This window comes from Candoia aspera, chromosome 8 (genome assembly GCF_035149785.1).
Source record: "Candoia aspera isolate rCanAsp1 chromosome 8, rCanAsp1.hap2, whole genome shotgun sequence".
Classification (NCBI taxonomy): Eukaryota; Metazoa; Chordata; class Lepidosauria; order Squamata; family Boidae; genus Candoia; species Candoia aspera.
Window position 1 is genome coordinate 53,927,288 of NC_086160.1, and position 11,438 is coordinate 53,938,725.

The 11,438-nt window shown below is 49.5% G+C and overlaps 1 protein-coding gene across 2 annotated transcripts in view; it reads left to right on the plus strand.

Annotated features, from left to right (window-relative positions):
• PITX2 (paired like homeodomain 2) overlaps positions 1-10,097 on the plus strand; it is a 30,765-nt gene extending 20,668 nt beyond the window's left edge. The window contains exons 1-3 of one of the 2 annotated variants that reach the window (XM_063309805.1): positions 1,922-2,383; positions 4,720-4,925; positions 8,630-10,097. In XM_063309805.1, coding sequence (XP_063165875.1) covers positions 2,134-2,383; positions 4,720-4,925; positions 8,630-9,193 — 1,020 coding nt within the window. In that variant the 5' untranslated portion in view covers positions 1,922-2,133 and the 3' untranslated portion in view covers positions 9,194-10,097. Of the gene's footprint in view, positions 1-1,921; positions 2,384-4,719; positions 4,926-8,629 lie in introns of those variants that run through there. The other variant, XM_063309806.1, reaches the window with a different exon arrangement.
• Positions 10,098-11,438: the final 1,341 nt, after the last annotated feature.

An 11,438-nucleotide genomic window follows, 5' to 3' on the forward strand; every position in this document is an offset into this window, starting at 1 on the left:
CTCTTCTCCGTTCCCTAAAGATTGTAATATAACACCACCCGTTAAAAAGGAAGAGCGAAGAATAGCCAATTTCACCTGTAGAGAGCGATGGAGTAACGGCGGCATTTCTGTTTTATTTAGTTTTGTTCACTGAAACGCGGAGCTGCTAGTCTATAGGCACGCTGGCTCAACTCCGTGTGTTTTTGTAAGCCCCATTTTTGTCCTATCAAAGTTGTAATGCTGTATTTGCGGGTGGGAAGCATAATCCCATGAGAATAAAGGAACGCCTTGTTAATTTCTGGGAACGGCTAAGCGTATATTCTAAGGTCCTTTCTCTGCGGGCGAGTCTCGTTGACGACGCGCTTACCTGGTTTGTTAGTGCCAAGGCAGACCCAAATTAAACAGAACGTCTTCAGCATATGGTTTATTTCGAGGGATTTTTCATTCCTCTTAGTTTTCATTATTGTAAAAAAAAATAGAAGAAATGATGTTTTTGCCAAGTAACATTTAGGGATTTTTTCAGATGACATTGCGAAAGTATAGTGGCGTATTAAATTAGACAGGCAAAACCTCAATTTTGGTTTTATTGGGGAAAAATGGGTTCAGCCGCCAGTTATGCTTGTTTGTTCCGCGGTCTGATGGATATTACCTTCAAACTCATTCAGTCTTATGCACAAAAGAATGAAATGTGTTTAGGATTAACTGCGAAGACCTTTCAGAGTTTGATGGATAAATGATTATAAAAAAACCATTACGATCAGTGAAAATTATCTGAATTAGTTGAAAGCCACCGGGAATTTCAACCGTATTTGCAACAATTAATCGGGGACATTTCTTACACTGTATATTAATTCAGCGTAATGATAGCGATTGACAGCCGTGTGAACCCCAAAGGTCCTAAGCGGATGACAGCGTTGCTACTCTTTCCTACGGCCATCTTCTAGCAGCTCACCTTTGCTTGCTTTGCCTTTTTTAAAAAGTGCAGTTTGTCTTCTGAGTCACTGAAACAAAGGGTCCGAGGTTACGGCAAAAATTCTCAAGGCTGTGTTTCTCCTCCGGGTTACCTGCTTTCTTTTAATCTAAGGAAAGGTTAAAAGCGTGCTAGGGAGTGATTTGAAGATCTTAGCCGGCTAGCTTGGGTTATTGAGCGGCTCCAAGAGTTCTTTCACGTCCGCTTGCAGGCGTCTCAGAAATAAATGCAGCGGAAAGCATTTTTTGCAGGTTGAAAGCTAGGTAGGAAGAAGATTGCCTCGTCGACGGATTCCTCCCTGTCCCTAGATTTTCCAATTTTCCCTTTGCTGACTTGCAATGCATGGCTTGAAAACTTGACTAGAGGGGAGGGGGGTACAGAGGGACGAACAGTGAAGCGTTCCATAGGCCTTGCCCTAAGTTTCTGATAGGCTGTTCTTATTATAGCTGCGCCAGGGCGTTGCGCTCTCGGATTGGCTGAGGTCTGCGTCAGTCTTGGTCTCAGCAGCGAGTCTCGACAGCGGGGGAAGGATGGAAGGAGGAGAGAGAAGGGGGCAGGGTGATATCACTGCCCCGGGAAGGCGGCCTCTGGGTTTAAGATGTTAGGCAAACAGGGAAGCTAGTGAGGAGCCCTGGTCTCTAAGCGCGCGCCCGGCGCAGAGCTGCACAGAAGGAGACGGAAAGTCGCCGTCGCCGCCGCCGGGCGAGAGCGCCGGGATTGCTTGCTTTTTTGCAGTCGCCCTCGCTTTGGATCTACTGCAGTCGACCTGCGCCTGATCGACTGGCCGGCCCGCGAGCCCGCTCTTGGCCCGGCCGGCAGCCTGGTGATTATTAATGGTCTGCGCCGTCCGCCTTGGGAGTCTACTACGCTCTCCTAGCGGGGGCGCTTCTGCCACGGGAACCTTCGCTTGCAGAGGCGGATGCAGCGGAGCCTGGCGGGGGACTCGGCGGGGGGCGGGTGGGGGGCTCCCCTGCCTTGAGACTCGGACGGGACTGACTGCCTACCTGCTGACCGGCCGGGAAAGAGCGAATTCTGGCTAGGGGGCTTAACCAGCCGCTGCTCCTGGGCCACGGACTGAGGCTGCCTCCGCCCCTCACAGCGGCGCCCTCTCACTCACCGGAGTTCTTCTCCGCCAGCGTGCAGCCCCCGGCCGCCCGGGCTGGCTGGCTGGCTGGCGACGCTCGATGAACTGCCTGAAAGAACCGCTCAGCCTGGAGCGTTTGGGAGCCGGGAATAAGCTTTGCTCCACCTCCCCTTCTTCCTCCTCTTCCTCCTCCGCCTCCTCGTCTTGCCACCACCACCACCACCACCACCACCCGGCCCTGGTTATGGCTTCAGCCCTGACCCCCGGCCAGCCGCGATCGGCCCTGGATTCTGCTAAGCATCGGCTGGAGGTTCACACCATCTCCGATACCTCCAGCCCCGAGGCCGCAGGTAAGGGACTTCCCGCCCCAATCCAGCCACTAACCCTCCCCAGCCCCTCACTTTTGGGAACCTCTTCCCCATTATTCTGCAGAGGCAATGGCGGGACAGTGACCTACGGACATGATCCGTTACTTCCGTAGTTGCAAGTTAGAAAGGTAGAGAATTGTAAACGAACATCAACCGAAAAGCAATTCTCCACTTCTTTTAAGATGGGGAAGGCGAATGAGGACTGGCAGGTATTTTCGGCTTTGGTATAACGGGGGCAAAGAACGGGGGCAATTTTTTATATTTCATCTTCTGGGCCGATATTTGTATATGCAAGGGAGAGATGCTAGCCTGGCAGCAAACCCAGCAGGAGCGTGGGGCACTGAGGAAAAAGCAGTCAGAGCAACAATTTCCAGGGGTGTCACAGTGATTCAGGCAGTTTATGTCTCTGTGTGAAAAATCAACTTGAACTCTTCCTTACTGAAAACTACTTTAAAGCCAAAGGGGGGCTCATGGAATAACGAGATATCCCAGAATCTGAGATTAACATGTTGGGGAAATCAATGGGATCCCAAGAGCAGAATTCAGAAAACAGGAAACCAATTCTCTGTAAGCCCCCATGCAAGTTTCCAAGACAGCATCTTTCCAATAAGCTCCACTGAAGCCAGGGGAAGTTCTGCTGAAACATACATAAGGTACTGCTGGAAGCCAATGCCACTCTGTGTGTGCTTACTCAAGGGTAAGTTCCATTGAGATTAGCTGGAGGTACTTTAGAATTAATGTGCAAAGAGTTGAATTGCAATTGCAGTTCATGTGCAATAGCTCAGAAACCTCTGAGTCAGAATATGCAGTACAGTATTTTAAGCCAGGGAGAAAGAATCACCATCTAAGTCCCAAAGAACTGAATGGGACTTACTTGCAAATAAACATGATCAACTTTATTTCAGGTTCAACCTCCAAGTCTTGGGTTAACACTATATACATTTTATCTGAGACTAAGTCGGCTGATACGGGTCTCTTCTGCTGAGTAGAATAATATAGGTTTTCACTGATATGGACCATGGATTGGAATGACCACTTCACATTATACTTCAGCCAAGCCATTGTTACTCGGAAATAAACACATTTTATTTATATAAATAAAGGTCAGCCTAGAGACCTAAAGAGAGCTGTATATCTTTATGTGAGCTAGATTCATAGATATCTACTGCAGTTCATATTGTTATCTTGCTGCTGTGCCTAGAACAACTGCTTCTGAAAGGATTCTCAGCCTGACTGAATCTCCAAAGACATTTTTGAGACATTTGGCATTTATTCCTTTCAGTAGTTTGTGTCAGTCCTGATCAACTCTCCCATTTACAGTCTACTGTTCAACATAATTTCTGGATGCTGTATTCCTGCATCTGCCCCAAAATGGGCATGTCTAGAAATGTAAGAATATGTAAGGTAATAATGGGTCTTCTCAAAATCTTGATACATGTGTGCGCGCGCATGTGTACACCTTAAACCAATGCAATGGAGCTTATTCTTGTTAGTAGATCCATGATCTGTGTTACAAATTTGTCAGTTCAGACTTGCACTGTCACACTACAATCACGTATGGTTTTATGTTTAATTGCAGTGAAACCGTATGCTTAAAGGCGGGGGGGGGGGAAGGAATGAGCAATCCCCGGAATAGTCACAGTAAACCTGCTTGGACCTGGAAGTTTGACTGTACAGGTTAAGGAGGGAGTGATTGATTTACACAATCGACGTTCGGTCCCAAGTCTAAGCAGGCATTTTTGTAGTGGGAATCCCCTTTTCTTTCCCTCCTTTCCCGTTTTCAGCCTCGGCTTTTGGAAAATCTTTTCCAAAACCTGGGAAACTCCACACGCACGAGGAAGCCACTCTCACCCGTGTGGCATTCATCGCTTAGACGCATTCAAAGGACGAGTAGCACTAGTCCATTCTCAGATGGGTCTGTTTCACTGGGAAGGGAGCGCCTTCATTTCAGCAGCCCTTCGGGGTTCCGCGTCTTCTCCTCTCCAAAGCTCCTGTACCTGACATATTGCGAGTAGGTACACACGTAGTGTTTTTTTTTAAGGGGGTCCTTATTCATTTCAAGCCCTATCGCCTTGGCTCCGACTCGTTCCAGATCGTGCACGCTGAGTCCCCTTGATTTTCTATGGCGCGGGCTGAAACGAAGCGGGCTCGGAACGCAGCCTTTCCCGGAGGCTGGCCTTGCGTCGCTCCCAGTCGCTGGCCTGCGTGCGCCAGCTGCCGGCCGAAGGAACGGGGCGACTCCTTTTCCCTCGTCCTCGCCGCCGCGCCTTTTCTCCTCCCTCCCGTCCCCCTGACCCGAAGCTGCTTTCCTTCCGCAGAGAAAGAGAAAAGCCAGCCGAGCAAGAATGAGGACGCGGGCGCCGAAGATCCGTCCAAGAAGAAGCGACAGCGGCGGCAGCGCACTCACTTCACCAGCCAGCAGCTGCAGGAGCTGGAGGCCACCTTCCAACGAAACCGCTACCCGGACATGTCGACGCGGGAGGAGATCGCCGTCTGGACCAACCTCACCGAGGCCAGAGTCAGGGTAAGGGAGCTCCAAGGCGCGCTGGGGGCCGCTGGGCGGGACTTTGCGGGGAGAGGCGGCGGCGGCCGCTTTCGATTTCGCCTCCAGCGAGGCGGGCTTTGGCCCGGCGCAGCGCCTCGGTTCTGTCAGGCCCTGACGGATTGCCTTCTCCCCTGAAGATGATGGATGGCCACGGCTGTGCAGCGTGTTCTGAACGGGATGCGAAGGAGCAAGGGGACCTGCGCCAAGAAAGCGGCTCAGGGCAGGCTCCGACGTGCGCCCAGCCCAAATGCGCAAAACGCCAGGCCTCGGCCGCCTTCCCAGGCAGCACGACGCGCCCTTCTCTGCATTCTTTGCCCCCCGCCCTCCCTCCTTCCCTTCCACTTTCACAACTCTGGTGGCTTACTCCCCATCCCTCTTCTCGCCTTAGATTTATGGCTCCATCTAAAAGCCCCTAAAATCTGGCGGGATTAGGCAGCTCAGTCGGAGGAAGAAGAAGGGAAAAAAAGCCTCCCCAATGCGCCGGAGAGAAAGGGGAAGGGGGCACTTTTCTACTGAAGTTGTAGCACAAAACCATTCGTTGTAGGAAAATCCGATGCGGCTCGGATTTTCCCTGGATAAACCGAGTTTAAGGTAAATTTAAAGGTAAACTCGGTTAAGTTTAGGCGGCAATTCGTGGGTAGGTGTCTCTAGACTGTAGAATAATTCAATGGGATGACTTTAAAGCTAGGTAGAGTCTGAATAATTACTATGCTTGGAGTCAGGAAAGTTGGTAAGTAACCTTCGGATTTCATTCCAAGGTTTACTTGAAGCCAGTGGAATGAAGAGAGGGAGGAAGACACTCAAAGAAGCAAAGCTCAGCTTGTTTCAGTGTTGTCGCTGCTGTTGTTTCTTTAATACATCCACGCATACGTACAAAAAAAAAAGGAATGCTTTAAAGGGGGGGGGGGGGGTAAACCCCACCGGATATTTTCTTGGAAGAGGGTGAGGAAGACTCTCCAAACCAGTTGCTCTGCAAAGGGATGAGTTTTGATTTCAGCCATACTTACTCCGCTTTTAACTGTGTTTCTTTCTTCTAAGCTTTCGGAACTGAGGTGTAGAGTGGAAAGATACATTGTTTTGTGAGAATTGTTTCCAGCATTATTTTGTGAGAAAGTGACCAATACCTCCGGAAAAAATGTTGCATTTCCAATGTAAAGTCTTTCCTAGATTAAATTAACACAGAATCCATTCCATATTGCCCTTTTGCAGAATCCCTTTAATTGCAATGTTCGGAAAGTACACACATCCCCAAGTTTTGAAATTAAAAATTGGAGAGGTTGGGGCTCAACCTTCAGTGGAAATAAACAACAAGTGACTGGGGAAAATAGGGACAAGTATAAGGAGGAAGCTGATCCTGTTAGCTTCTTCAGGCAGTTCACACGGAATCCCTGTTGTACAATCCATTTAAGCTGAAGTGCTTGCATTTAAGCTGATTTCGGACTGCCGTCCTCCGCTTGGAGAATTTTCCTCTCGGAAACAACGCGGTGTTGAGCAACCTTCCCGGGGCCTTTACGACATTTTGGTTCCTTCTAATAAGATCGTTGCTCTTGAGATTTTGATTTTGCTGCTGTGGTGATTCTAGGCAAGTTTCTTCCGTGTTTTTGTGCTTTCCAGTTGTACTATTATGGTGACTCTAATCAGCAGTAAACCATATCTAGGATGGTTTACTCTGTAATAAGAATATGTTGTCGGACTGTCGCTCTAAACGCCTAAAATGCAGCTTGGACCAAGGAAGTCGGCCTTTACTCAAAACTGAGCAACATCGCTGCGGCAATGGTGTTGCAGTCCGATCCGGGGGTTCAAGAAGCGCGCGGCTCCGCTCTTGGTGCCCTGAAAAGATGCCCTGTCCTCAGTTGTAGATGGCGGAAACATGATCCGCCCCTGCAGGTTGTATGCACTGTGGAGCAGCCGTCTCTGTGTTTGGGCAATGTAGGGCGTTACAAACGCTGCGCTTTGCTTCGACTGGCGCGGGGAGAGCGGAGGGCCCAGCTATGGGCGAGCTTTGTTGCGGGTCAGCAAAAGGGGAGGCGAGCGACAATTCGAATCCACATAATAAGGTCGCAGGAGGCGGGTTGGCAGAGCAGGCCAGCCGGGGATGTGGATTGGAGAAGGACGCGCACGCCTTTCGCCTTTGTCTCGGCGGCGGAGGCTCCCGTCCTTCACATGTTGGGAAAGAGCAAACGTTGCCAACAGCGCTAGAGGAGAACCTGGGTGGACGTGGCTTAGCTCTACTAATGATTAGCACATGAAAGAAAGCCGCTTCTATTACAAGTTGTTAAGGTAAAGATTTATTAGAAGGTTTCCTACCCGATATTTATTTTGACTTTTTTTCTGGGTTGCTAGAGAGAAAAACATTGACCGGATTTAAATTTCATGCTACTCCTGGATTATTAATATAATCACCAGGATCGTTATTCCTCTCCTATGTAGAAATGGATTAACTTCTGTGGTGCGTTAGACTTTTGGAGGTTGGGGAAGGGGAACTTTGAGGTTTGGAGTGGAAAAAATGAGCCCATCCCTTTTGTTCAAGATTAACACTCGGGACAAAATGAATGGACTGCGAAGCAAGGAAGAGATGGCAGAAACTCGGGGCGAAAACCAACCAGTAGATACATAGGACGTTTTCTTGGCTGGGTATCAGAGGTTGTTACGAATTCGCTTCGCCTTCGGACCCCAACAGATCTTTCCTCAGGACTAGGAACAAAGTCATCCTCGTCTCAAAGTCAGCTTCGGATAAGCATTTTTGTCCTTTTTAAGGAGAAAGACTGGCTCCGCTCTGGAGAAGCCTATTCCTTAGAGTCAGCTAGGCGAGCTACTGGAATATAAATGCCAGAGTAAACTGATTTGTTTATGTAACTATTAATATGTTAATGAAGCCAGAGAAACAAAACTCTGTTTACCCCATGGGCCAGCTTGTGTGAAAGGTGTAACATTCTCGGCTAAACCGGGTTTCCGTGCAAGTAAACCTTGCTGACCTCAGCGAAATCCTAGGAAATGGCGTTCAGGCTGACCCAGGGGTAGGTCTCTGCGGACAGAGCCTCCCGCTTTTTAACGGGGCTTGGGCCTTAACCTCGGAGCCCAGCCCGTAAAATTTCCGTGCGGGTTACTCGAGGTTTCCTCGGAAGGGAATCCTGTTGAGAGCAAGAACCAGCTCTTTCGATCGCGGGGCTGCAAAGATGTTCAGTGGTGCCCCTCTCTCGAAAAATGGGAGCGCCAGGAATAACGGTACATTCGGGCAGCTTTTCCAAGTCTTTTTTTTTTCTTCTTCCCTGTAAAGGAGGCTTGAAGGGCTTCAGCGGCCTGGAAAGGGAAGGCAGATTGCCGTTCAATTCGCGTTTATTGTTCGGGCTCAGCTGAAGGGCCTGCATTCTTTTAAGGCGGCCTAAAAATATTTTTGGTAAAATAAAAACCTGGATGAGTGAAGTCCGAGACTGGAGGGGAGGGGAGGGGAGGGGAGGGGAGGGGAGGGCGGCGCCCGAAGGAGTTGCCGGGGGACGGCTTCCTGGTTGGTGGCTGGCTCTCGCTGGCCCCTTCCCTTCGCTTAGGGAGCCCGGAAAGCCCCGTGGTGCGGGGCTCTCGCGGAGGACTGGGGGAGGATGTGGTGTCCTTTGGCTTTCCCCGCACTGACCAGCTTCTCCTTCGCCCTGTGTCCCCCCTCCTCCCATCTCTTCCCTCTCCTTAAGGTTTGGTTCAAGAACCGGCGGGCCAAGTGGCGGAAGCGGGAGCGGAACCAGCAGGCGGAACTCTGTAAGAATGGCTTCGGGCCGCAGTTCAACGGGCTGATGCAGCCCTATGACGACATGTACCCGGGCTATTCCTACAACAACTGGGCCGCAAAGGGGCTGACCTCCGCGTCGCTCTCCACCAAGAGCTTCCCTTTCTTCAACTCCATGAACGTCAACCCGCTGTCCTCGCAGAGCATGTTCTCGCCCCCCAACTCCATCTCGTCCATGAGCATGTCTTCCAGCATGGTGCCCTCCGCGGTCACCGGCGTGCCGGGCTCCGGCCTCAACAGCCTCAATAACTTGAACAACCTGAGCAACCCTTCGCTCAACTCGGCCGTGCCCACGCCCGCCTGCCCCTATGCCCCGCCGACCCCTCCTTACGTTTACCGGGACACGTGTAACTCTAGCTTGGCCAGCCTGAGACTCAAAGCCAAGCAGCACTCCAGCTTCGGCTACGCCAGCGTCCAGACCCCGGCCTCCAATCTGAGCGCCTGCCAGTACGCCGTGGACAGGCCGGTGTGAGAGGAAGGCCAGCCTCTTCGGCCGGGCTTCGGGGCGGCTGCTCTCATTGCTGCGTTCGGAGGGGGGAGGGGCGGGGGAGGAGGGCAGGCAATCGCGCGTGGAAGTCGGAAGGGAGGAGGGAGGCCTCGCCTCGGCATCCAAGGACTTGAACGTTCAATCCAAAGTAAATGGGCACTATGGGGGGCGGGAGGAGCAGCAATTAGGCGGCCAAATTAAATAAACCCAGGCGGAGGGGGAGGGAGAGAAGGAAAACCCTGAAATCACGGCGTTCCTTGATTTTCAAAGGATGTTCTCCGACTCCTTAAAATAAATGGAAAGAGTTTTTAAAAAATGGGGAAGAAGTATTCCCAACAGCGACAAGGACATATATTATAAATATATATAAAAAACGGACAAACGTTTGACTGGATATGGTATGACATTTTAATGTTCCTATAAGCTTGTTATTTTTTATGTTTAGCATTGTTAACATTAAAAAAATGACGGGAAAGGATGTATATATATATCGAAATGTCAAATTAATTTTATAAAAGCAGTTGTTAGTAATATCTCCACAGTGTTTTTAAAAGTTAGGCTTTAAAATAAAGCATGTTACACAAGAGAGTAGGGATTTCTTTTTCTTTCCTTTTTTTTCTTTTTTCCGCTTGCGAGCAAGGGAATGTATATACTAAATGCGACACTGTATGTTTCTAACATATTAATATTATTATTATTATTAAAAAGGAAGTCCCATTGTGTGAATATCGGTTTTAGAATAGTACCTCTGGTGGATGCAATGGTGACTTTTGAAACTGCAATGTAAAACATACCCTGTGTATAACATTTCGTATAATTAGTGTTTTCCTTTTCAGACAACATTGGAAAAATGTGTTTTCTTTCATGGGAGTAAAATATACAGCATACAGTTTGGTCTGGATTTTTTTTGTAAGTTTGAATAAATTAAAGCAGGAGAATTTCCTAAGTACTGATGAAGAATAATACTCAGCTCTTACCCAACCTGTTGTTTAAAAAACAAAGGGCGGGTGTCTATTTCAGGTAAAAAAAATTAAACCTTTATTACGGCCTTTAGGTCTGAGAACTTATCTGAATTTGTCATTTGAGATACATTTCTGGCACAGCAATATGAACGAGGTTTAAAGAGTGCCAGTCCTCATGGAGGGTGTTTCCCGGACCCGGGAGAGTAAGGCCTGTGTTACTTTATGGATCGAAGTAACCAATATCGGAATGGGTACGATCCAGAAGAGGTCTGATTCTCTTGACTTTCCCTGGAGAAATTCAAGCCTTAGAAGGGAGGTTGCTCGGGAGTAACCCTCACTGAAATCCCCGGAATTGACTTCCCAACCCAGGTTTGCTCTTCTACCTCCCATTTAAAACCTTGGGATTTACAGTGCTGAACCTTGGCCGGAGTGTGCCTAATACAAATAACTGAACCAATAAAATGATCAAATAGCCTAACATTTCTCCCTCGCTGTTTCTTTGTCTCTGTCTCCCTCCGCCCCCTTTAACCAAGATTCCTCCGTTGATTAAAGGGGAACAGAGCCCGGCCCCTTCTCTTCCGAACCAAGGCGAGCGCTCTCCAGCGATTCGCGATTCCCTTGTGGACCGGCGGGGTGGGGGGATAAGCGGGCTGGTCTGGGGCGACTGAGCGTCTCCTTTCGGGAGGCTGGTCCTGCAATCTGTTGCAATGTTTGGCTTCCAGCGAGGCGGACCTATTGGTTCTTGAGTTGCTGGTTCTTAAAATCACGCCGGATTATGCTTTGCATGTCTGCGGGAGGATGACGCAAATCAGGATGAATTATCCCGCCAGGTCACCGACCCGGGAGGTTCCGACAGAGGGACCGACAGGAGCTAAAGGTTTTAATACAAAATTTAACAAAAACAGGAAAGTAGAAGAGAGAGGAAAAGTTCCACGCTCATGCATCGGATATGGGCAAAAGACCGGAGAACCCAAATTGAAACGCCTCCCCCGACGCCCAGATTTGGGTGTGTGCTGGGTTTGGATATGTTGTAATTTTACCAACAAGACCAGCACGCAGACGTGCCTTTGTTCTGCTCTGCATCGCGGCCGAAACCCGGGGGGAGAAAGATCCCGGGTAACGTCCCTTGCGGACGGTGGTTAAGCCCGGCAGAGAAAGTTGCCTTTTCTCTCCCTTCTTTGATTTTCTTTGGGAGGAGGAGCAGCAGACTAGACCCCCGCCTGAACACAAAGCCTCTCCTGGTTATCCGGACAGTGGATGAAGGGGAG